The sequence below is a fragment of the Fringilla coelebs genome, assembly GCF_963513975.1.
Source record: "Fringilla coelebs genome assembly, chromosome: 18".
Taxonomy (NCBI): Eukaryota; Metazoa; Chordata; class Aves; order Passeriformes; family Fringillidae; genus Fringilla; species Fringilla coelebs.
In genome coordinates, this window is record NC_140044.1 from 3,340,583 (window position 1) to 3,367,650 (window position 27,068).

At 43.1% G+C, this 27,068-nt stretch overlaps 1 protein-coding gene across 2 annotated transcripts in view; it reads left to right on the forward strand.

Moving 5' to 3' along the window:
- Positions 1–27,068, forward strand: part of GNAS (GNAS complex locus) — a 124,637-nt gene that overhangs the window by 31,781 nt on the left and 65,788 nt on the right. The window contains exons 1-2 of one of the 2 annotated variants that reach the window (XM_084217625.1): positions 14,209–15,368; positions 19,000–19,072. In XM_084217625.1, coding sequence (XP_084073751.1) covers positions 15,230–15,368; positions 19,000–19,072 — 212 coding nt within the window. In that variant the 5' untranslated portion in view covers positions 14,209–15,229. Of the gene's footprint in view, positions 1–14,208; positions 15,369–18,999; positions 19,073–27,068 lie in introns of those variants that run through there. The other variant, XM_084217624.1, reaches the window with a different exon arrangement.

Below are 27,068 nucleotides of genomic sequence, written 5' to 3' on the forward strand. Positions count from 1 at the left end.
TTGTGTGAAATACTCAAACAAAAGGAGGAACAATCCTAAGCACTCATGCTCCCCTCTCTGAATCCAGGGAAGGAGCTTGAAAGGCTGAAGTACAACTCCAAAAATCTGGTGGCTGCTGCAGCACAGGGAGCAGGGACATGAATTCCTGCATCAGCCAGTGCATCCGTAGCCTTGTGTTCCAGAGTCACGTGTGCCCTGTTTTAAAGTAAAATGTTGTGTATTTTATTAGAATTATCTAAAAATACGACAGAATTTCCCAGTGGGAGCCTACTGTTTTAGGTGTGGCAAATAGTCACCTCAGGGGTTCAGCTGGATTTCCTTGTTGAGATGTACCTACACATCTATACCTTCTGAAATCTGAAATCTGGTCTCCATGTGCTTTTGGAAACTATTCCCCAGACATTCTGAGTATCAACTTTTATCTGGTTCCTTCCCAAAACTGTGTCTGAAGAAGTTGTATCACACATCACAGGAGGGGAAAAAAAATGTGCAGAAAAATGGTTTGTTTAATAAGCTGAACTTAGTTCCCAGAACTGTAAGTACCTTTGAGTGTATCAAGGTAAAGCCGAAGCCGTGACTGGCTTCTGATTAAAATACAATTAATTCTTCAGTTGTTGCAGAACTGGGCTTCTGCAGGATTCCACTAGGCTCTTTAGCTCTGACCAGTTCTGCAATTCTGAGCCTTTCCTCCCAAATTAAGTGCTGGAGGAGATTCCTTTCGCTGCTGAGAGTTTGCAAGACTGTATCCTTGTTTTTCCTCTTCTGTAGAAACCTGCTTTATTTTCCCTCTGTAAATGAAAAGTGCTGTTAGTGGGGAGGAGGAAGAACATCCATGTTCTTGCTAAGAAACAATAAGAGAGTTATAGAGCTGTTGCATAGCCCCTGTGGAGAATTAAGGAGGTGTGTGACTGGCAGGAATGCTGAAAATAAATGGCAATGGTGAGCAGTGATGGGACATTGGTTTGCTCACTTGGAAACTTGGAAAATCTGTATAAAGTAATTTGTGTAATTAAAAGCTGCCTCATTCACTGCCATTGATCTTCCCAGTGCCAGACTGATACACAACTCTAACTACAGACCATATAAAAGCCATTTATCAACACTGAAAGTTGGTGGTGAATATTAGATACTACCAAAAAATCAGTTTGCATCTCTTTGCATGAATTTGTGCTGCGAATTTTTCCCACTCAAAGCTAAAGGAAGTGGAGGGAACTGTCAGTATCATCTTTTCCAGTGTTTGTAACAGGCACATCTAATCAATGATCTGAGGTTTAATAATTGTTTGAGTTTCAGTTGTAGGAGTTTTCCATTCTGAGCAATATGCAGATGTGCCTTTTGTGTTTAAGTGCTAAATGCACATATATTAACGTGTTTGAAAGGCTTCATTACTTCTGACGCTTTTTCTTTTAAGGATTTGTGGGTATTTATTAAACAATTTCAGTACATTAAAAACAGTAAGATAGGTTTCTGTGATCTTTGTAGCCTTAAAGTTGAATTTTTGGATCTTTTTTGAAGGAAAAGTAAACTTATTTTTTAAAAATATATTAAATACTGTAATGAAACAGGAAGTATGTCCTAAAGCATATTTGTTTTAAGTGCTGTAAGAAAGTCTATTTAAGGATCCTTCTGATTCTGAAATACCTATTTAGTGTAACAGTTGTAAAATATGTGAGGTAGTCAATCATACCTTTGGCTTTTATACCCAGCCAGGTTACTTGCCAACATAAACAAGACTTGAAGGCTTATTTTTTAGAAGTTTCAGACAGAATCCAGTGAACCTTTAACTTAATTCATAGTACCCTAAATATTAATTATTTCTAAAAATATTCAACCAAGACTGTAATTTCTAAAAACAGCATGAAGGTATCTTCCACTCCATCCATTTTATTCTCGTATGATCCTCAAATACATAAAATATTTCCTTTTTTTTTTTTAACACAAGACACAATCTGTTGATCATTTCTTTAGAAGGTCTGCACCCTGTGTGTTTTCTGTTGAGTCATAAGTTATGTCTGTAGACCACTGCATTGTTAAATACCAGAATATTGTAAATATTCTTTGCTGCTGAATCACCCGTGGGAAGGACAGACCCAGCACTGGGGCTGCGGGCACTGAAGCAGAGGGACAGAGTGCTCCATGTTGTTAAGGCTTCAGGAGAATTCTTGAGATAACTGGCTGTCCAAAGTCCTTCTCCATACTCTTAGCCCTGACAGCAGCCTCCTCAAGGGAATGAAGAGAAGTTTGTGCTCACATGGCCGTGATCAGCTGGGAGCCAACCTTGCTCCAGGAGCTCTGCCCCCGGTAGCGGTGTCCAGGACCGCGGGACACGGACATTGCAGCCAGCCTTGAGAAACTGCCTGGCCTTCTTCCCACGAGGAGTGCCCAGAAACCAAAGCTAGATAGGGTTATCCCATCCATTTGTGTGCTTTACTCCCTGCTCTTGGTGTTCCCTGCTCTCTTGAGGGGCTCTGGCAGGAGGCTCTTAGCTCCTTGCAAGCCACACAAGAGGTCCATGGAGAATATAGGGAGGAGGTTTCCCTGCTTGGTGATTTTGGGTTTCATACATGTAACAACGTGAGTTTTCACATTATAGGGATTTCTTCCGAGGAGAACTCTTGATTCCTCAGCACCTCTTGCCGTGTTGCTGCAGGGCCCAGCAGGCAGCAGAGGGAGCACAACAGTCCCTTTTCCAGTGCCATGGGACAGCAGCGCTAATTGTGTGTAAAACAGCAACGAGAAATGGAAGAAAGACAGAGAAGAGTGAAAGACATCTTGGTTAGCAGCATACTGGAAGTAGATGAAAGGGCTGAAGGGAACAGGGTAAATGTCTGATTATTAGGGAATGAGGAGCTAAATATGGCATCTTAATATGGCACGTGGCAAGAGGCCAGATCTGTTATTTGTAGATCTTAACCTGCTTCCAATATTTGGTGTTGAGCAGGATTAAAAAGCAGGAGGAGAGGGTTTTTTGGGTTCTGGTTTTAACAGCGATGGAATCTTCTGAAGGGCAATTTTAGTGCCATGGCATCCAACCCCAGATTCTCATCTTGTGAGACCTTAGGATCCAAGCCACAGCTCTCAACAGAATGAGTGCAGCTACAAAACTGAGGTTAGGAGATCGTGGCTCTCTGGGAACAAAATGTATCATTGACAACTGATATTCATATCAAGAAGAGTGAGAATTTAGTTTCTACTCCTGATTTAAAATGTGTAGCATCTCCAAGGTATCATTTTCCCATGCTCTGAATTAGACATGTTTATGCAGTACCAGAGCTAGAAGTTTCTAAGTTTTCTTAGGAATCAACTGCATTAATGCCTTTGTTATCTCTGAAGATATGAATGAAAGTGACATTTATGTACAGATTTTCCAGTATAAAAGCCAAAATCTACTGGCTAAAAACACTCAGAAGGCTTTACCATGAACAATTATAACAATCAGAGGTTAGATGAAATTCAGAGAAAATGTAGGGTGAGACGGGTGAATCTACTGCTTTTCATTGCTTTTTTCCAAGTGGAATGACTTGAGCTGAAGTTAACTTTTTGCTACTTAAGAAGATTAGGTAGTTCATTGAAAAATAATTCAAACTGCTTATTTTTAAAGCTTTTTTAATAAGAAAACTTCAAAGAAGTTTGTTTTAGAGTAGAATTTGAGTAATGCAGGTAAGGTAGTTAAAAATTCCCTCACTGAAATGTAGTTTAAAAAATAGACTTTCATGGCACCTATACAAGTATTTCTATAGATCCTTATCTGTAAGAGCAGCAACATATTTCTTTTTTTAATTAAAGATCATTATAATTGCTAATGTATGATTGTTTGGGGGCATATATGAGTCAAACTGTGGTTTTGAGAACACAGTTTTTGAGAACACCTTCACCAGATCCTTTGCCCTGTGCTGTAACATCTGTGCTGAATTAAAATATAGGTTTAATGTTGGAGATGCCCTGTGTCCTTGCCAGGGAGAGGAGCACCTCCAAGAGGACAAATGAGAAAGCTGGGAATCATCCAGAACAGCTGAGGAAAAGAATTCTGTAAGCATTTTGAAGAGATTGGTAATTCTGGATAGGAGAGAAAAAAAAAAAAAGAACCTTGGAAGGCAAAGCAAAAAGGCAGAAGAGGGGTTCCAATTATTTAGGCAGTAGGTGCTGTCTCACAAAGTAAAACTTTCTAGACAGAGAGGAGGCAGAATCATTGTTGCTTGGAAAGGTATAATCAGGCTAAGAGCTGAATTTGAGCCTGTTTGATTTTTTTCCATGCATTTTTTGCCTTGCTTATGCATTTTTGTTAGCTTTTAAATTGTTTGGGGGGGGGCAAAGTTGGGGTATTTTTGAAGACTTTGGACTCTGTGTTTAAGAGGCTCCTTTCCTAAGCCTATACTGCTTTCTTATCAGCCCTTTAAGGACACTGTTGGAAACCCAGAGTTTCTGACAGATAGTAAACCTTACTGACACATATTGCAAAACCTGTCTCCAGAAAATTGTTCCCCAAGTGTTGATGTGCCCAGATAGTGGCTTTCCATCATGGAGTGCTCTTCAGCTCGGGTCTTCAAAGGCAGTGATTCATTCTGTGATGTGTATCTGTCTAGACATGAGAACTTGATGCAATAAAAAAGTTTCTTACTTGGGTATTAAGAGAGTGTAACAATCACATAATCATTGTTGGGGCAGGAGGTCTCAAGCCATGGTGGGTTATTTCTGTCGTGTCTTGTCCCACCTTTTCTTTACGCAGATCAGTTTGGGGTGTTTGCCAGTGAACCTCTGTCCTTCTGCCACCTCTTACCTGTTCTTTGCAGACTTCATATTGATGCTTCCATAAAGAGACCTGCTTGAGAGCACTCTTTGGGGCAGTGAGATCCTACAGTCCATTTCTTAGCTGGTGGAAGCACTGCTTCAGCGCTTCACATTCTTAATTCCATGATATAATCTCAGTTCCAACTCTCTGGTAACAGGAAATCTTTTATTCATCCTTGGGCAGGGAATTTCTTAGCCTTTTTAACTTTATTCTTGAGCAGTTGTAAGCACATACACATCACTGAAAAAGAGCATTCTTGCAAGTTGCTACTGCACACTTTGATCTCGTGGCTGGTGTGTCTTGGGTTGGGTCACTGTCCCTACACCCAGCAGCTTTTCCTGCCTTCCCTCCAGTGCAGCCCACACTGACCCATAAAGAGTCAGAAGTCAATTCTTTCTAGCCCACTTTCTTCCCTCCAAACCAGCTTTTAGGGTGGAGAAGAATTAATTCTTTTTATTTCTATGCTGAAAGATGGTCTGTGCTGGTCCTGGTGGTTCTTGCTGCTTCGGGCATTGTCGTTCAGCTGGGTACAGAGTACTTTGATCCACCAGGAAGGGTATGGTGCCAAATAAATGTAAACAGACCTTATAGCCAAAATTATGTTTGCAAAATAAAACGTGATGTAATTTTGATATCATTTTGATGGAGAACTGTTTTTGGTGTGTCTCGATTGCCTTGGTCCCTTTTGCCTGCCAGAATTGTGAATTTCTAAACTCCTTCACTGGTCTCCTCACTGGAGGGAAGGAAAACCAGGAAACTGAAACTCCATTTTTCTTTCAAATGAATATTCATGGCAAATGTTAGGATGTACTTGCTCAGCTCTGTAATAATATACATGTCCATTTATGAGATGGTCCAGACAGAACAGAGGATTAGGAATACAGAATTTAATGCTAAATTTGAAAAGGCAGCACAGGAACTTCAGCTCCCAAAATAACCTCTGAAAAGTTTTGCTTTATTTCACACTGTCAGCCAGGATTCTCCTTACAGCACCACAATATTCATAATAAAGAAATAAATTAAATCCACCCCTTCCTGTATGGCTCACAAGACAGCACTGTGCATGCTCAGCACATGTGTAGTTTTGATAAAGAGACATTATCGAGCCTGAAATCATTTTAAATAAAACAAATAATGTGGCTGCCCAGCACTTCCTCTGGAAGTATTTCCTTGGACAAATCTTCCTTAACTCTCACATGCATGGAGTTAGTATATATATCCTTCAGGAGCACCAGTTCATAGAAAGGATGTTCCAGGCTCACTGTACAGCTGTGTATTTTATATATAGGGTGTGAAGTGCAGCCCCAAAAGAGGGCCCTGCTTTCAGGGACTGCCAGGGCTGGGGGCATCCAGCATCTTCCAGGTGCCCCATGGCAGAGGGCTGGAGGGGACAGGAGTCCCTGGCTGTCACCCCAGGGCTGGGGCTGAGGGCAGGACGGGTCACCAGCCACTCCTGTGCTTTGTGGGGCTGCAGAGGTGGTGGCAGCAGGCTCAAAGCCATCAAATCCCTGCCCCTTGCAGCATCCTTGGCTCCCTGGATGTTCCAAGGGCTTCCCACCAAACACGGGAGTGCTGATGTGGCTGTGATCCCACTGAGCAGAGGGGAGGGGGCTCACCGAGGGCCGTGGGAGATTTTGGGGGGCTCATTCTCTGGGGATGAGCCCTGGGAAGTGGGTCCAGCTCCGGGCTGGAGGGAGCTCCTGGCCCCGAGCTCTGGGGGCTCAGCCCTGCTCGTTCTCTGTTTGCACAGCAGAGATGGAGCTGTAAAAAGCCGATTGCTTCAGAAGGGAATAGGTCACAGTTAGACAAGGGAGCAATGGAAAAACAAATTCGTTATTGTAACACCAGAGAGCATAAAGCAAACTGGGAGTGACCTGTGGAAGAACACGGCACTGGGTTTCTGGCCTGGTGGGTGCTTCATGGTGGGCAAAGACTGAGAAGTGTGCAGGCTTTTCTTTTTTTTTTCCCCTGTTTTCAAAATAAAAAGTACCTTTGTCTGGTACTTTGAATGTAGCAAGCATGCTAGTTCTAGCTTTTCCTGGTTTTGCTGGAGGGCCTGTGGGAGAAGGACTTGACAGAGTACTAGCAGCTTTCTCATCATTTTCATTTAAGAAAAACAGCATTAAGGTTTTGAATAGAGCCTATCTTTTTTTGTCATGAAATGTTGCTGGAAATGTCTGAGTTTAAGAGGTGTTAAGAAAAGGAAGACAGACTATTAAAAAAACTTGCTTCCTTTTTGAATAATTATTTTATGATGAAACGTGTAGCAGAAGGGCTTAAAGGTCACCAGTGAGACCAGGGCCCCTTGGTTCTCAGTGCTGTGCAGACATGTCGGAAGCAAACAGCTCACAACCTGTAAGAGAGAGGCAGATAAAAGATAGCTGGACAAAGAGGCACAAAAAAGGGAAGTGGCTCGTCCAAGGTCACCCACAGATCAGTGGTTGTGCTGGGCTGAACCATCTGCAGTGGATCAGGTCTCCTGGATCCTGTTCCCTCGTTTGATCCCCACGCTCATCTTGTCTCCACTCACAGTTTGTGAGTGTTCAGGCAGGTCTGATCATCCCCCAGCTGGGTCCACAGGAGGGGACAGTCCTTCACCTCTGCTGGTTTTAATGTGGCAGAGGCAAAATCCAGTGTTGGACCTCAGGTTCTGACCCAGCTCCAGCCTGCTTCCCACAGCCCTGGCCATGGATGCCTTCCCTGGCTTTGCCTGAGATAGAGCAACAAGGGAAACCTTTCATTGTGCACCTAAAGCCTTGGAGACAATCAGTTGGTTCATGTACATTTCTAAAATCTAACAGACATAAAAAAGCCCCAAACCACCAAAAAGACTTTTTCACTGCAAAAAGGGTCTAAATTCTGCAACTGCCCTGGGGCGTGTGGGGCACTCTAATTTAACATCAAGGCACTTAAGACGTAATGGTGCTGCTAGTTTGCCAGACAGACAGATTCTTCCAGGAAAAACAGGGTACAAAAGACCCCTATTCTATAACTGTGTCAGTATGTAATCTTAGGACCTAGACTTAACGTTTTTTCATCTAAAGAAAAAGATGGGAGAAAATACCCTTTTTCAAAAGGAATACTTTTAGGCCTTTAGCAATGCAGGGACAGAGTAGCAAAATCACAGCCCTGTTTTCTTTGCAGATCGTCTCTAATAGCTCCTGGTATTGAGAGTATTGTGGTTTGCTAGCACTAAAATGTAAAGTTATTTTGAGCATGAAAGCCTGGACGTCATCCTATTTAAAAAAAAAAAAGTTAAAGAAGGAGAGGAATGTTTACAGCACATTAAAACCTGTGTGACAACTTAGCAAGAACTATTTTAACAATCCTCTTATTCCCTTTCCTGTTATGCACCATAAAATGAGAATTCAGTGTCAGTAATAAATAATATGGGCATGGAGGGATGGCTCACCGTGCTCCTGGAGTCAGGCTGGGTCAGCTCAGCCCCAGCTGCCCCCCTGCTCTGGTGGGAACTGTGGCTGGGGAGGTGAAGGCAGAGCCTCCTCTCCTCGGCTGACCCCCGGGCAGCAGAAAAGCTCGGGAGTTTCGTGCTTCTTTGCAGGAATTAACTACAACCAGTATTTAGAAAACAGCCTCTGCCACAACTGCCTCCCTGGGCTTTGTGACCCAAACTTAACAAGGATTAAAGCAGAATATTTCTTTATGTAAAAAAAGTTTGCAGTCAGGGGTAGGTCTGCAGTGAATGTTGACAAATACTGAAACTGAATATGAGAAAAGACTTGTTCCAATTTTTTTTTTAATCGGCATTCCATATGTGTTATGTGGAGAGCTAGGATGTGCTGCTACTTCTGTTACATAAGAGGGCTTTTTTCCTTTTTAATAAAGTGCAGTGCAGAATGCATGAGAAGTGAGAAGGAATATCAAGAAAAAGAACTACATGAAAATAAAAAAAGCTACTAAGTGAAAAGCTCTTACTCAGTGTGTTATTTCCATAATTCCATGAGTTCCTTAAAGTCTCTTTTTGATGTTTCTGAGGGAAAGCCTCAAAGTGAAAGGAGAGAGGCAAGGTTTTTTTTTCCTTTGGTTTAAAGGAAGATCTTGGTTAATTCTATTAGTAGACTTTGGGCTTGTTTTTATTTAAAAACAAAACAAAAATCCCTCTCAAGTTTAGAATTTCTGTATGGAAAAATTCTTCTTCTTTGCCAGAGAGGGAAGTATCTCCTTTTCATTCTGTTTGTTTTGGAGTATCTGTAGTTAAGTGTTTTGTGTTTGTTCTTTATTGAATACATTAGTGGTGCATTAATTCCTCCCTGACAATGCTCGTTTCACTCCTTCCCATCTGACAGACAAACTTGTCCCTTCACATGACGATCCTGCTTTGCCCTCCCAGGGTTTGATTAGTAATTTCCTACCTTGTTTACCTCTGAATGCTTTTTAAAGTGATTTTTGTTCTGGCCCCCACAAAGGACACAGATGAAAAAAACAACCCACATTGAATTCTTGCTCCAATTCCAATCTGTTTGCTTTGGTTTTCCTTTTTAGATTATTGTTTGGCTTTAATTTGTTTGTTTCTCCTTTAAACGGGCTTGAGATTACTCAAGGGTTCCTTGTTCAGCAGGTCAAAGGGTAATTTGGAGACTTTGAAACCGTCTCCCCTTTTATCACCACGTTTCGTTCTTCCCAGAGTCCAAAGGATTTTCAGGACGATAGCTCGATAGCTCGTGGAGGATGGCTCCATCTAAGGAAAACATGAGCAGCAGACCTGACTCACTGCAAGAAGCCATGGCACTTTTTCTTAGATGCAAAAACCCCCACTGATCTAAGTCTAAATCAGAACCTTAATTAATCCTTATCTGTAACTAAAAGATTAAGTTTATTGGGGGTTTAATACATTGAGGTTGATAGGTTTGATACTCAACTACCAGCCCAGGATGGAGACCCTAAATTTAACTAAGTCAGAGAGGTACCCATACACAAAAATATACAGTGTGTGCTATTAAAAAAAGTCCTTTAACTGAAAGAGTCGATCTGTTCCAGAGTTAATCCCTGCTTTTAAAAGAGGAAGGTCAGTTCCAACAGCTCAGCCACGGCACTGTGGATTTGTAGGACAGTAAAATGTAGCAGGGGTAATGTGGGCTCCTTAACAAAAATCCAGGTGTTGCTGTAAGAGCCATTTATATCATGCGTCCCCCAGGTTCATTGAGCTCTGTGTCCTCCCATGGAAAAGACTTGCTGAAAATATGTTATTTCCTACAACTAGAAACAAAGGAAATTGTACAATTAGATCAGCACTGTCACTTTTACTTGTTGAGCTACAGAGGTTGTCCCCTGTCTGTGTCTCCTGAGCCGTGCTAGGAACTGGAGCACAGGCTATTCCAGAGGCCAGGAAGGCTGGCAGCCTCCTCAGAGGCTGCAGTGCCATTTCAGCCCAGTTGCTAAGGGATGCTGGAGCAAGATGTGGTCTGTGTCTTCTCTTCCAAATGAGCACTTTGGCTTGGTCACAGCTCCACCCCCACAGTTCACAGCCAAAAGTTGAGGAGGTCAAATTCACTGTGGACAGCGAGGGCCCACACTGAGCTGCACAACTGTCCCATCTGAAAATCAGTTAACCATTTCTTCTTTACTGCAGACACCCAAGTGCTCAGTGCCTTCAACTCACTAACAAATGTGAATTGTTTGCAATAGGAGGTAAGGGTGTTTGTCACCTGGAGGGTTTGGGAGGAAGCTGTGGGGTAAGATGGGCAGCTGATCCGGGTCTCATAATCGGCTCTAAATACGAAGAGTAACTCGAATGAATTCAGAACCTGACTCTGGTCAGTTTCAAATAAAACTGATGCAACATCCAAACTGTAAGCAGAAAGTTTTATCCATTTAGTTAAAAAGATAAAAGACATTAAAAATGTCCCTGAAAAGCCTTTTTTCAACAGTCCCAGCATCTACTCTGTTAAGGCAATAGTTTCTCCAAAACCAAGTCTTGCAACACATTTCCAGCCAATGTTTGCAAATTTTACAGCAGTATTTATTAGTCTTTTACTTGTACAATTGTGAATATCCTCATGCACAAGAAGGGAGACTGCCACAAGGAAAATGCACTGAAATACATGTAACAGTCCGTCAGATATGAAGTAAATGTATTAAAATAGGAAAAATATTTCTCTTGAGGTCCTCTTGAGTGATTATATCAGCAGGTATGACATGTAAATCTTAAAATGACAGAAGTTCATGTGTATAAGGTGGGGGAAGCATAAAAGATGTGAACTTTTCACACAAGTTCTCTCTCCTACTGCTATTGATAGTCTGCTTTTACTTTATATCTAAATCTTTTTATCCATTTTTAAATCAAGCTAATATAGTTGTCCTAGCTGGGAAGAGTAAAGTCTGCATACGTTATGTACTTCAATAGGACTGTTCAACTGAGTAAAGTTCAGGTTATTTACAGGATTAGGAAATTGTTACAAATCCTTCTTTAGTTTTAGGCACCAGAGAGTAGATTTCGGGGCAAACATTGTGGAGGGAAAGTGGAGAAAATAATTGCAATAAAATTCCTCTTTCAAAAAAGAAATTAACAAAATTACGAGACCTGATGATTTTCATTAGGATGTAATAGAAATTAGGTCAATAGGACTAAAAATTCATTAACTAAAGAAATCAAGTGGACTGAAATTGATTATAGATAGAAGGAACATTTATACACCCTCCTTTTCTCCCAAATATCCACTGAAATATTACTGCTATTAATTATCCTGCTACCTCTCCTTGTGAGATCTTTTCTAGTTTGAGAAATGAAAACAGCAGAATATTGTTTCACACTGTTAAACCCCCTGTTCTTTTTGTGAAATCCTTGTCCTGAGATGTGTGCTGGTGCATCAGAATCTTTACCTTTACTTTAGACTGAAAAATAAAAAACAACAGCCTCTATTCTACTCAAAGTGTTATATTCAAGCACAGAAGGAATGTCAGTGAATCTGAATTTAATCTGTAAGTGTGCAATGCTCACAATCTTCTGTGTGTAACCTTGTATTTCCCTTTAATTTAAATAGTGCAGGATTGAGTCTATAGCCATTAGTCTTCTGATGTCCTTTTACAGCCATTTCCACGTTCTTGTTACTTTACCTTTTTGGAAAACATTTTCATTTAACATGCAGCAGTGTCCTTTAACACTCTGTTTTCAAGCTTCAAATAGACTTTTATCACAAAGGCACTATGCCCATACATATAGTTATTTTATCTTTGCATTATTTGTTCCCAAGGCTGCAGGTTCTTCAGAAGTGAGATTTAATTTTATGGTGAGTCAGGGGTCAGATTGTGCCTGCACTTACCCTTCTGATGGCAGGAGTCTTGTGAAACTCAAGTTCATGGATTTTTACAAGATGGAAGCTAATGGAACTAGTTCCAATAAGAAACACAATTTATTCTAAAGACACATTAGCAGCCTTATGTTATTTAAACAAATAAAAAGAGTGAGAACAGCTAATGTGTTGGTATGCTCACTCTTCAAACGATGGTCTCCTAATCAGGACAGCTCTGAAAAAACTCCTGGCAGTTCACTGGGTTTGTGAAGTACGGGTGGTGCCTGATGTCCTGAGTCCTGTCGGATTTCAGGAAGACAAAAACAATCTGTAATTGCTGATATGTTACACAATGTGGGAGTTTTCTTTTTGTTTCATGTAGCTTTTGACACTTTCACACTTTAGTAACACTTGTAATACAAGGAGTTAATTCTTAATTCTGTTGTAAGTAACTGGGAGCTTTGTGAATTAGCTGAGTGTGTTTTTCTTTTTTCAGCTACCTCATGCTCTGCTCAGCCTAAAGGCAGAGGCACAAGGTACCTACAGCAGGAGGGCAGCGATTCCTGGCAGAGTTTAACCTTGCAGAGCCTGTCCTGGTTTCTCTTTGGGAAGGGATGGGTGTGCGCTGCTGGACAACAGCATTCACACAGCCGTGACTCCTTGTCCATGGATGCTTTGGCATATTTACCCATCCCATTTCCCTGTACAGACACCATTCACTGAGATTTTAGCCTTTTGTATATTTCCAGCAATAACTTGTATCTTGTTTACCCATCCCATTTCCCTGTACAGACACCATTCACCGAGATTTTAGCCTTTTGTATATTTCCAGCAATAACTTGTATCTTGTTTGTGTATTTCTTCATGTTTGGAGCTTGAGATGGGCTCCCTTCCCCCCGGAAGCAAAGCCTGGAGGCTGGGGCAGATTTTGCCCCGTGTGAGGGGGCAGGTACTGGCACTTCTGCAGTCTCTTCATACCTGAAACCATTTTTAAAAGTATAAAGTTCTCTAATTTTCAGTCCAAATTCTGCTTTTCTGAGTCCTTTATGCCTTGTAAACTCCACAGTTAAAATATATTTTAATATTGTGTATTACATGAAAACTATACAAATAAATAGCCTATAAAAGATACAAGGAATCGTTACCATATTTGCTTCAGATTAATCTGGGCATTGCTGAGCCAAGTTTCTCTAAGATCTTTTAAAACTGCTCTTAGCCAAAAATAACACCTAGAGACCCCAGTAAGAGTCTCTCCTGTGCATTTAAAGATAGTGACTGTGATGTTCCCTGTTTCTCCTGAGGTCCCCCCCTCTTTCAGCAAGGGCAGCTCAACAGATGTATTTGATGACATTAGCTGTGACCTCCTAGTTGTTTGCTCTATTCGCATAATTATTTTACTGTGGGTGTTTCTAAATATAGTAACTGGATAATGTAAGAAGGTGTGTTCGTGGGAACAATGTGGTAGATAATCGAATTTTGCAAATGACGGTAAATAATATTTGTATAGTAAAGGACGTTTCACTAACTCGTATCTGGGGGTGTGTGCATAGAGAAAAACTACCTGCGTATTTTAGGGAGCCGGGTTATACAAAGAGCAAAGCACCAGCCTTTGTTTTCCAGCTGTAACTGATAAGTTGTGTAATTTTTGCAATGAGGTTTCCAAAACATATTTTAGAGAAGAAAATGGATCTAGACAGGGTAGAAGCAAGTGTGTGCATCCAGCGGTTCTCTGCTGGTACAGAGAGCATCCCCTGGTACCTTGAGCCCGCAGTCCTGACCGGGACGGGCAGGGATGGACAGGGACAGGCAGGGATGGACCCTAACGAATCGCGGGGTGCGAGCGAGCATCCACCCAAAAAACCAGACACAAACCATTCAGCACCATAACTCCCACATTAATTATTTCCAAGCGTAACACAAGGAGTCGCGGGGCACGACTCCCTTACAATTTATTCAGACTCCTGTGAAGCGCAAGCCCAGCTCCGGGCGCCTCCATCCCGCGGGGCGGGGGGCGGGCGGTGCCCCGGGATGGAGGCACCCGGGCGGCTGCGGGGCGGCCCCCGAGCGGCGGCGGGGCCGGTTCGAAGAGGGCGCCGGCGGCGGCGCGGGGTGACGCGGGCATCATGTGAGCGGCCCCGCTCGCTCCCAGCGTGCAGTGTGGGCCCGCTCGCCCCACCCCGCGCTCCGCCGCCGCGGAGCCGCTCAATAGGGGAAGGAAAAAAAAAAAAAAAAAGGGAGAGGGAAAAAAAAAAAAAAAAAAAAGGAGGAAAAAAAAAATGCGGGAGAGAGCAGGAAAAATAAGACGGGGAAAAATCCGCCCGTGAGGGGACAGGTTCTGCTCGTGGCACAGAGCAAACGGGCTTGCCTTTATTTTTCTTTTTTTTTTTTTCTTTTTTTTTTTTTCCCCCCGCACATTATATTTTGTATTTTCTTCTCGCCGAGAGGATTCAGCCGCCTGGAAAGCGCATGTGAAAAGAGCAGCAGCAAGGAGAGGGGAGGAAAAAAAAAAAGGGGGGGTTTGGCTTGGACCCCCCCGCCCCAGTGCGGGAGGAAGGACCCGCGGCGGCCGGAGGGCGAGGAGCTGCGGCGGCCGGCGAGGGAAGGACCGGGGCTGCGTGACCCCCGCGGCGTGGGGGGAGAGGCGAGGAAGAGACGTTTCCCGATCCTCCCCGCCGAGGATTTGGGGAGGTTTCCGCGCCTGGAGCCCGTGCCTTTGGATCTAAAGAGGATTATTATTTTTTTGGGGGTGGCACTGAAGCTGGATTTGTTCCTGTGCGTGCGGCGCGGGGGGGGGCATTTCTGCCGCCTCTAGAGGAGCCGGCGGCCCGGCCGGGGCGCGGAGATCCCCGCGGATCGCTCCGCACCCCCCGGGAAAGGTGCGCCGAGGGGATCGGCGGGGGGCGGGGGAGGAGAGGCAGCTGCAGCTGCCGGGGAGGAGGCCCGGCGGAGCGGCAGCAAAGTCATCGCTATCGGCCCCCCCTCGGCTGGCTTCGGGCTCGGCGCTCTCCATGTCTCTGGCTCTGGGCAGCGGCCGCCACAGCAGCGAGTAGGGGGGGGAGGAGGAGGAGGAGGAGGAGGAGGAGGAAGAAGAAGGGAGCCCGGGAGTGCCTCCCTCCCTCCCTCCCTCCCCCCGGCAGCCCCGGCCGCCTCCCGTCCCCTCGCCCCGCGTCCCTGCCTTCCCCTCCCCAAGATGGGCTGTTTAGGGAACAGCAAGACGGAGGATCAGCGCAACGAGGAGAAGGCGCAGCGGGAGGCCAACAAGAAGATCGAGAAGCAGCTGCAGAAGGACAAGCAGGTCTATAGGGCCACGCACCGGCTCCTCCTGCTGGGTAAGGGGTCGCGGGCCGTCCCCTCCCCGGCGGGGCAGCGGCCCCAGCCCGGGCACGGCGAGGCCGGGGGAGAGAGGTGGGGCCGGGGGGGGGGGCACGGAGCCGCAGGGCCCACCCGGGGCCGCGGGGATCCGCTATAGCAGCGCCCGGGGCGGCGGGGCCGGGGCCGCCGCGGGGACCGGCGCGGTGCGGGGGAGCGGCGGGGAGGGCTCGGGCAGCGCCCGGGGCGCCGCGGGAGGGGCCGGGGCAGGTACGGAGCGGCGGCGCGGGGCCGCTCTCCGCCCGCGGGGCAGCGCCCGCCGCCGGAGCGGCAGCGGGCCTCGGGCGGGCGTGGGGAGGGGGCCGGGGATGCCGCGGCGAGGGGCCCGCGGGGAGCCGGGCAGATAAACAGGGCAGGGCAGTGACAGCGGCCGCGGGCGAGCGGCGCGGCCAGCGCGGGCGGGCCGGACACCGCTCCCCGCGCCGGGGCCGGGGTGCCGAGGGACGTGCGGCCAGGCCGGGGAGAGGAGGAAGAGGAAGGGAGGAAGTCGGGGAATCGTTTGGGGGAAACGGAGGGAGGATGTCGGTCCCGGAGGGAAGCGCGGCCGCGTTGGGGCCGCGGAGCAGCGCAGGGCCGGCGGGCACGGCCCCGGCCCCGGCGGGCTCGGCACCCTCCGCTGTCGCACCAGGAATTGAGGTACCGCGCGTTGGAGCGCTGGCAGAGCCGGGCTCCAGGTGCTGCTCCAGCGGCTCCTTTGGGTTACCTGCTCGTGTTTTTCAGGAGAGACGTTTACAAATGTGGGCTGTGGCTTTCAGGGAACTGAAGGATCCAAATATCGATATCGGAGAGGACAAGCAAATGTTTGTCAGGCTCGTTATTTCAGAGTATTCTCAAGTAGTGTTTTAGGATCGGATGCAGTTAGGAGCCGTGGGTTGTTTTGGTCACGCCGAGGGACTGCCTGTGCACGTTCTGCAGGGCTGAAGCGTGGAGCACAGGCTAGGCCTCGCCGAGCTGACTCAGTTTTGGGGGGAAAAACCCTAATGGAAGCAAGGGGAAAAAAAGAAAGAAAAGAATTTTTGAAGGCGGTGAATTTGCAAGCGTACTATCACCAGTAAAATCTTTCAAATACTCATTTGAAGAGAGAGACTTAATACAAATGGAGAGTGACTGGGACTACAGCAGCACCTGCAGCACTGAGGAGCCTGCCAGGGCTTCAGCAGAAATCTTTTAACAGGATAATTTGGACTTCAGCTCTTGGGAAATGTCTTGGACTTCCAGATTTCAGGCTGAACATTACGTAGATACATAGAAACTATTTGTCATCAGACGAGTTGCTTTCGTAAGAGGCAAAATTTCAGCAAACAGAAACATGATGGGCTTGCCTGGGTTTTCTTTCTGTTTTCTTTAGTTTTGGTAGCTGAAAAATAGTTTAGATACTTGCAAATAAAAATATGCGTGTGTTTAACGATGGCAGTAAAGTCATCTGTGAGTGTGTTTGAGGTGATAGTTCAGCTGTTACAGTTTCTGCCATGAATTGTGGATAGTCTGTAACTCGGACTCACTGGTCAAAAATATAAAAGCTCACCTCCCCATAAAACACGTTATGTTTCCTCTATAAGACACATGAAATAAGAAGCCAGGCACTTGGAAAGTGTTGTTAATCTTTTCAAATCATATTCAAATAACAACAAAGAGGAGCTGCTGAATATTCTAGTGGGTTTATGCTGCTGCTCGTAGGCCCCATCGCTGTACACGTGCTTGCCCCGCTGCCACGAGCAGTCTCACTGAAATTAATGGAACTCTCCTTGGTGGTGAAGTTAAACGTGTGTGTGTGTAATTGTTGTTTAGAATATGCCCTTAACAGGTAGCCAAATATAGAGCTAGACTTATGGAGAAACGTAGATGTAATACATCAGTTTGGTTCACTGGTGTTGTATCCGATCCAGAGAACCCAGGTGTGTCAATATCAAACCGAATGTGTTTATAGCAAATGTAACAACTGTCCAGCCGCCTCCTTGGACCAAGTGAAGTAAAGATTTTAGCTCCCAATGCTTATAAATATAAAATGTGATTTAGTGTTACAGCTGAAATTTAGTTGTTATTAATTTTTTTAAGTTGACATACGACTATAGCAGTTACTGCCTTCGTGTGAAGATGATCCAGTCTATTTTATCCCAAAATACTAATTCTTGATTGGTTTAGCCACCTGTGTTTATTGAATGGTGCAGTCTGCCTGATCAGACAGAGGGTGTGTGGTATAAAATAGCAGCTTAGTGAAGAAGTGGCGTGTGCATAAAGAGTTGTAGATAAAAACTGCTCTCTAAAGGCTTACAGAACAGCAGTGAGCAAGGAGAGGGAAAAGGAGTAAGGCTCTGGGATTAAAGTGGCAAAACATGCAACCAGGTTTTATGGAGAGCAGAAGAGGACTTCTGGGAATTCATGAGGGAGAAGGAAAGGAAGGGAGAAAGCAGAGGGGGAAAGCATTTGTGAGAAAATGAACCTTGAAATGTAACTGCTAAAATACAGTTTTGTACATGAGGCTCAAAATGGAGGCTTGTGCTGTCAGTGTGTGCTAGCAGAGAGGCCTGACATCCTATAAATACAAACTGTACCTCCCTGCCCGTTCTGCCACAGACATACAGTTCCTGTGGCTGAGACACAGGCTGGGGAGGGGAATAAGCCAGTGGCCAGGAGATGCTAAGGGGAATCTTTCTAAATTTTGCCACGTTACGATACTACTCCTGCAAAAATATGTTTGCTTTATATAGAAAGCTGCCGATCTGGCAGCGTGGAGCAGCTCAATTAAATGCTGCTGTTGGAGTTGTTCAGCGTGCATGGAAAAACGGGTACTATAGGCAGATGGGCTGCCCTGTGCACTGGCATCCGAGCAGCACAGCAGAAATAGCATCCATCTACTTATGGAAACTGGAGTAAAGTGGAGTGGGGTTTTTGTGCTGCAGGTACGGCGGGGGAGCAGGGCAGAGCTGCGGGGGAGCCCTTTGGAGCAGCAGCCACAAAAGGTGGTCTCTGCCTCTCCTCGTGCGTAGGGTTGATTTTGGAACATGTAGGGAGGGTGGGAGGCTGCTTACAAGACACAAATAAGAGGAGGTTTTTTGTAGCTTTGTGGGTGGAGGCTTAAAGGGATGCCTTCCTTTTTCAAATGTGAGTATCTACATATTTTATTCCTTGTGATTTAAGTTACGGAGTTTGACTGGGTGATGATGAACTGCAGCCAAACTTAGAGTTCTTTAAGGATATAACAGAATTTCTTTGGTTTAATAGGGACTTCAGTCAATCTTTCCCTCTGTCAGATAGTAGTGACAAGGCAGACAGGTTGTGACGTTCCCTGTCGTCTTCTCTGTAAAATGTTGAAGTTGTCCATTTTCTTTCCAAATACTGCAGTCTGCTTTTAACATTGACACTGGAAAAATGGACAGTGAAATGATCCAAGATTCAGATCTGACACATGACTTGAGCTGGGCATTTATTTTTAGCTACAACTGAAGTTTCCAGTGGCAATTATTTCTTTCACTTTTCACTCTTACACTGAGAAACCCAACTTTCTCGATTTTACCCCTGAAGAAAAAAATTCTAGTGTGTGCCTTAATCACTTATGCTTCCTTCTGAAATTGACTTACTTTCATTTTCTAGGTGCTGGTGAATCCGGTAAAAGCACAATAGTCAAGCAGATGAGGATCCTGCACGTGAATGGATTTAATGCTGAGTAAGTGCATTTGCTTTTTCACTTTACATTGTACCTTCCTCCTTTGTGCTGCAGTCAGTGGTCCTGGTTTATATCTTGTGTATTTTCCTCCTGCTGATGTTTCACTGTCTCTAGAATTTGGATGTGTATTTTTAGATGAGATTAATAGACATTAACCTGAAGAAGTCAGGCACCAATCATAAGTAAGATCTAGCAGTATAAAATTACTTATATCAAGGCAGAGCTGACTTGATTAAGTTTTGAATTTTGTGGGTTTGTTAATTGCAGTTTCTTTCACAACATGGCTGACACTGATTTACCTCAGCTATTGCACATTGGTTCATATTGCTGTAAACATGCTTTGTGTCAGTGTACAAAATGATCACAATTTTCTTTATTTGGAGCAAGTAAGGCTTTATTTTCTGTGTCCTCTCAGAATGAAATCGTACTCTGAACTTTGGGGATTTTGTCGTGTTTGCTTGACCAGATGTTTGTGTTAAATTGTCTTTTTATAAGCTTTTATTTTTTGCATCTAATATCTGTTATTTGGCAGTTGTGAAGAGGAGAATGGCATTGAGACGGGGAAAACTAATACCTTCGTGTTTGTCTGAGGAAGATTTTTGTTTGCTAACTTTTTGACTAACTTTGCTAGAGAGTAGGAAGAGGTTCTTCTGCATGTTAATTTATGCTTGCAGCTGTGTGTGTTTATACCAAAAGCTGCTAAATTAATACTAATTGAATCAAAGTGTTGAAATTTCAAAGCTTATTTTCTGGGCTTTTTTTTTTTTTTTTAGATTGTATTACTGGTTTTGTCATGCTTGTTTTCAAACATAACAGTTTTGTACTGCTATCCTTTAGCTTTTAGTGGTATCTATTTTGTGAATCCTCCATTTTTGGGAAGGTTAAGCTTTTATTAGTCTTCCGGTAGTTAATTCTTTAATAAGAATATCTGAGCTGAAATTTTAGCCAAGGAGTCTGGACAGTAGTTCTTCCTAATCAGCAAATGATAGTTCAAGATAAGGTACACAGTCTTTTGGATGAAAGTTCAGACTGATTCGTAAGAAATACTTTATGTGCTACATGTTTTTAGCTCCTCTTAATAAGGAATATTTTCTATTTCCAAAGTAACTTTTTCGTAAGTGCCTAGCGCTGCATCCTGTTACTCTCTGAGCTGTCTCTGTCATTTGGGCTGCTGCAAAGACCTCTTAAAAGACTTGTGTGACTTAAAAGACTTGCATGAGTTGATTTGGTTGAGTAGGTCTCAATATTGGGTGCTGAGTAAAAAGTTCATAAATGAAAGTGGAAGTGGATCCCTGGTACCTTTGCAAGTGTCAATCCATTTAAGCAACAGGGTTTTTCTAGGTTTTTACGCATGTGGATTCTCTTAAAGGGTAACAGTGCTGTGTAATGGATGGTGTATGATGTGGGTAGGCAACCTCAACCCTGCAAGCTGCACACTCAGATCTGTGTGGAACTGGGAGCCCAGAGACCTGTGCAGAACTGGGGGGGGGACTGGGACACGCTGGGGTTTGCAGCAGCAGGGGCTTCCTCCAGTGCCTCCCTTTGCAGCGTAGCTTTGGGCAGAGCTGAGCCTGCAGCTGGAATCCGGGGCTACATGGCAAATTTGGCCTCAGGAGGCTCTGCTGGCTTCTGCCTTCTCAGAGCAGGGGGTTTGAGTTACGGGGCAGCCCTGTGCCAGCACAGCCCTGCTGCCAATCACGGGGCACACCCGGCCGTGCGGGATGGCACCAGGGCTGCCCGGGAGCTGGGGGCTGTCCCCACATGGCATTTTGTCCCTTGTCCTTTGGTGGGTAATACCCGTTGGAACACCGAGGTGCATAAAAATCCAGTACAGAAGTGTGGTATATTTAAAGTGTACAGGGAGTAAGTTAAAACGCATCATTTTTAGGGTTCTGCTGCCAAAAATAATCAGTAGATCATAACATGCACTTTACAGCAGGGAGAAGGCTGTTTTTCAGTGTTTTGAAATTCTTGCAAGTTACACATCTGTCCTTAAATAACTTGCATTTTCTTCCAAATAACTAACTGCTCTCTGTGTTGTCTCTCTTTCCATTACCCTTTTTGCCTGATTCATTCCCCTTCTGCCCTGCTTACCTTGTGGAAAGATGATGTGGGATTCAGCTAATGAGAGAAATAGCATGAAGGTTTTTTTGGAAAGCTACGAAGAGCAGAGCATTACTTCTCATCATGTCCTGATCAGTTGCTCTGGAACATAAACATGTTTGCATAAAACACACATAAACTGTAGCTGATGTGATGAATAGCAGGAGAGAGGTGGTGAAAATAGTAATATGCTGCAGGTGAGAATAGTGCAAATAGTAATATGCTGAGATGATAAATTTTCTTTCATTTTAGTGTACTTGTACATAACTAGATTTGAGTTATTTCTGTTGGTGCAGCTTATTCTTGTGCTTTGAAAGAAATCCAGTTTAAAGTCCTGTCTTAGAATTGTTTGCCTTGGTTTGGTTGCCCTTTGGCAATGGATATTTGAAGCAGAGAGGTTACCTGTTAGGAAAAATGTCTAATGCTATGAATGAGGGAATCAAAAGTTTTAATTTAGTGTTACTCTTCTTTCTGGTGACTAAATAGGATATCCAGTGCTAAAAGTGCTGGCCTACTTCAGTGAGTGTGAGGGGATTTTATTTGGTTTGGTTTTAGGATTCTGCCCCTAAATAGTTGGAGTTGTCGTGTGCTTTTAGGTGAATTGTTGTAGCATTTTGCAAGGTGAAATCTGTGTAGTTCTACGAAACTAGAATTTCCTCTGGGACTCCAATTCTCAATCCCTTTAGCTAATTAATTATTTGAGGAACTGTGTGGAATCAAGTGCTCCAGGTAATTTATGTGCTGAATAGCTAAGCTAAGATTAATGTGATGGTAGTTAAAGTTGTAGGCAAGTTAACTACAGTAAAGACTATTTTTTTTCAATGTTCCTTTTATAATCCTTAGATGAATTAGAGACAGAAATATATTTTTTTCCGTTGCAGTAGTGAAGGTGGTGTGTGGGCTGTAAGAGTGCTGTGGCATTGGGGAGTAGAGTATTGGAGAAGCAAGGCATGTTCTACAGCGCAGGTTTTTCTGCATGGAGATTTTCTGGAAGGGCGTAGCCCACTTTCAGCTCTTGCAGAATGGCTTCAGGTGGCTGTGCTACCATCTGACACCTTCCTGCAGCAATTCCATGAAAAATGGGAGTGTGGCCTCCCCACAGGATTTTTCCAGCGTTCCTGGTTCCATGGAAGAGCTGCCTTTAAGCGTAATGAAGAAGCCATATCAACCAAGTTTTCTACTCTTTGCGTTTCTGCCAACAACAGAGGCCCTTTTGATGTAGAAAGGGTTTAAATTTGGCTTTTAATAGCAGGAAGCCTGTGACTTCCCTTCCTTTCCTTCCCTCCCTCCTCAACACTTGAACTGTCTTTTCATGAGGCAGTTCCAGAGGAGTAGGTATCTGCAAACAGTATTTTGTGAGCATCCACTGATAAGGTGGAGCCAAAACCTCTTTTTGACTGTGCAGAAGTTTAGATGGCAATCTTTCTGAGGATGAAAAATGAGAAAGGGAGTGTAGGAGGAGTTAAGGAATATAGTTGGAAGAATTCAATGTGTAGCTCAGGTTGAAGAGGAAAAGAAAAACAACTCCTTTTTGTGCTGTCTAGAGGCTGGGGTTCTTTGCTTCTAAAAACACATGGCCTTTCACTTACTTCTGATTTCTTTAAGTCATCTTTCCCCTCTGTGATCACTGTGGCTTTGGCTAACAGACTCTAAGGAGAGGGTCATTGTCATGCACAATTTTAGAAAGTGGGGAATAATTGGCATGGGCAAGAGACAATTTTGAAGTGTCATGGGAAAAACTGGGACAAGCAGAAATATTTAAATAGAAATAAATGGTTGAAATGTGACTTACGAAATCTACTAGAAAGATTGACAAATAAGGGGAATATGCCTATGTGATTATTAAGTTTGGATAGTGTTTAGGATTCAGGAAGTCTTGAGGTTACAGGAAATTTCAGGTAATACTTTTCAGCCTCAGTTTCCCAAATGATGTAAGATGTTGACACTTTTTTGAACTGTTGAAGTGCTGAATAGGAGTTTGTATATTTATTAGATCTGGTAGTGTTGATGGCATAAGCAGAGCTGACTAGCTTTGTTTTCAGGACTTAAATGACAAATATATTTGCATTTCTGTTGTACTTTTACAAATTATTTTCTCTCAGTGAGAAAGCTAAGAAAGCCAAGACACCCTCCTAAAGATTTCAAACGTTTTCTCTTTTCTCACCAAGATTTAGGAGTTCGTGAGTAAAGAAGTTATTGATGGTTTCTGATCTTCTCATAATAAATCCATTACCATCATTATGTCACATAAAGCAGTAAATAATATTATCTAATCACTTTAGTCAGTGTCAGTCTCTCTTGTAAGTGAAACAACTTCTGATTCAGTAACTTTACTTTTCAGTTGTCTGATACTGTGGATTTTTTTCTAACTTTTTTGCCATGTGATCTTATGGAAGAGAAGCTAATGCTATGAGCGAGGGAAATATGGTATTGCTTAGAGCAGAATGTGTATCTTATCTGCATTTACTGGTTGGGAAATGCTGAATTCTCCTAGCAAAGCAGTATTTAAACTACCAATTTTATGTTGTTACATGTTGAGAGCTCTCTATCCTCTGAATTACTTTTCCTGGCTTGCAACTTGACATTTGTGCTTTCAGTTAAATATTTCAGTTTTCTGAAGAAGAAACCCAACAACAAAAAAACCCCAGTAGTAAACTCATCCCTCAAGCTAAGTTTGCATATGTTGCAGACATGATTTGGCATGTAAAGGGACTGGCCAAAAATATGGCAGTAGTTCTATTTGTTTTGAGGTTTAAATTTCACAAAAGCTTTTTAAGTATGCAGCTATCAACCCAGGAGAAAGCTTTATAGTTGTAGAGAGCTTGGAGAGCAATAACTATGAATAGCGGAATAAGCACGAGTGATGTAATCTGAGAAGCAAAAGAGAGAGACAGAAGAGAGCTTAAGGCTTAACTACGTGGAAAACATTGTGAATGGGTCTGCGAGGGTTTTGACTTTTGATGGTGGATGTGGGATTTTACTCATTAGTTTTGGTAAAATCAAACAAATGTGCAAGTTTCCTTTTATTTTCCCAAACAGAAAATAAACCGTTCAGCGGGTAGCTGAGTGAGGGAAATCGGGTTCTGGAACTTGTTCTGTCTCCCAAATCCTTTCTCCCCTGCAGCTGCAGCTCTTCTTTGGGACCTGTGGCTTTCTGAGTGTTGTCTCCTGTTTCCTCCATTCCTCATTTTTCTCCCTGATGCAACACTGATCCCTAAATATTCCTGCATCAGCCCACCCTTTGTCTTCCTTTTTCTGGCTTTTTCTGCTACCTGGACAAAGTCAGAATATGTTGTGGCTGGTGTAGATGTACATAAACTCTTCCTGCATTTCCTCACTGGAGTGCTAATGTTGGTCTTCTGCTCAGCCTCTGATTTTAATTTCTGGAAATTCATTTTGCAGCAACAGCGCTTCTTCAACTTTGGTTGCACAGCAGAATCTGAGATAAAATGAGGCTTAGAAAAAACAGCTAAAGAAAGTCTTCCTCAGTTCACTCCAGATTTTTTTTTGAAATATTTTTAGTTTCTACATTCATGAGTTAAAGTGGAAGTGGTGTATTTTCCTCCATTTTCTTATCTTAAGCAAATATCTAGTAGTATAAACCAATGTGTCGTGTTCTATTTAACTTGTTATTTAATAAATCACAAACTGTATTAAATACTGCAAAAAAACTTTGGATAACTTCAAAAATATAGCTCTCTGTGGAGAATATTAAATGTATGTCTCTATTCCACACTTCCATGTCCTTTCTGAAAAATTCCCCTGGGTTTTTCAGGTTTTCACCAGCTTTTCTTAATTAGATGGTGCAGAGTGATTACCTTTTCTCTAGCTAGTGCTACAGAATCAGCACTATGTGAAGAATTTTCTTCTGTAGTATCTCATGGAATTTCTTACTTTCTATATATTTTGAATGGACAGATTGGGCAGTACTCTGATTTTTCAAAAAAAAAAATTTTTTTTACTATTTTTTCCCGATGGACACTTGAATTAGTTTATATACGAACAGAGTGCTCCTTATCATCTTAAACTTATTGCAGCTACCTTTTTGATATTAAAACTATTTGTTCACATTATTGCAAACCCTGAAGATTCCCCTTACTGTATGTTGTAGCTACATTTTATCTCTTGCCAGTCATTCCAGCTGGGAATATTTTTTTTTTTCAATTTCATTATGTTAAAACCTTGTGGTTTTGTCCCATAAGATAAAATGTATTACTAATAAAAGCTGTGCCTTTCCCTGCTCCTTCTAGCAATCTAGATATGACTGGGATTTCTTCTTCCTGTTTCTTAGGTTGTGAGCACCTGTGTTGTTCTCTTGGGCTGGGGGAGCAGGCTTGGGGGCTTTCGAGGCATTTTTCTGAAAAGTGCAAACACTGCTCTTGTTCCAGTTTTGTGAACATCCTTCCCCGGTGTCTCACATCAAGGCAAGCAGAGCTAAGGCTTTGAAGTATAATCCAGCAGGCAAAGTTATCTCTATCTTTATTTTTAGATATGAGTTTGTGTATTAGGGTTGCCCAGGTCCCATCTCTGATGAAGGGCTGAGATACAGAAATTGCTCATCTTAATCTTGGTCATTCAGAGCTCTCAAGTTGAAATGAAGGAATTTCCACCGATGTGGGCTATTTTTTTTTTAGCCTAACTTGAATCTTGATGTTAAAAGTAGCATGCATTACATTTTACTTTAACATTTGAACCTTGAGTTAATAGTAAATCCAAGCACTTAGGATACAGTGCAAGTGTAGCTGCATCAGCTTTTAATAGTTATTTCTACAACTGTACTCTTAATGTAAACATGCATTTAATTAGAATTTCTTGTTTACAGCTGAGCCTGCTTAGAAACAGCAGTGCATTGAGGGGTGTTATTGACAGCTGAGAGGCAGAAGCATCCACTTTTTGAAAAATGTAGTAGTGGAATATCTCATGAGATGTTTTATTTCGAGGTGCTGCTGTTACAGAAGTGTAGGAAAGCTTGTGACCTTCTCTCTGAGCTACCTGGTGCTGGCTGTATTCTCCACAGGGCTATTGAATAAGTCATTGTGTTCAGTTCTCTTTTTACTTAAGGCACTAGAAAATAATTATCTCTCCCAAGTGCACCCTTGCAGCCTCCCAGGAGTGGTGGGTGAGCTAATGGAGAAGGCAGAGGTGTGCAGGGCTTCCTTCTGGGGGTTGGGGCAGTCCCAGGAGATGCTGCATTTAGCCTTGAGTGGCACCTTCCGAGCTTGCTGGGGGATTTACTGCTGCCTCCTTCATCACTGGGATTTAAACACTCCCTTCTTCTCTGCAGGGCTGCGTGCATGCAGAAGCTTTGGGCTCCTTCAAGTTAAGACATTTTTATTCTGTTTTGACAGTACAGTTATCTATGTAATATAACTGTTCGTATTAATTAGGAAATGTGAGGAAATGGATGTTTGTGAAGTAAATTTCTTCCTTAAGTTTGTAGTAACAAATAACGCCTTGCTTCAGTCTTACTTGGTTTTTAATTTTTTTTTTTTAAATATAGATAAAAATGTGTCGTGGGACACCTAGCACATTAAGCTAAGAGAACTCTGTGTAATGCCTGTTTTAACCCTGATAATTTAAATTAAAATAGGCTAGGTAAATTTGGTTTAATGTGGCATTACTGTGGAAAAAATCAACTAGTTGGTTTCTTGAATTTTAATTTATTTACGCAGTTGTGACTGGCATAGCATTCATGTATTTTTTTTTGGTTTTTTGAGCAGGTTAAGACTATTTAAGATAAATATGAAAACTTAGAGTTGTAACAGCTTTTTTTTTAATAAGCAAAATATAGAAATCCTAAGGACATAGCCATTTACTGAAATGATTTTATTTCATATCTTCTGAAATTAGTGCATAATCACAGCACTGCATTATTCATGGAAAAAAACTATAA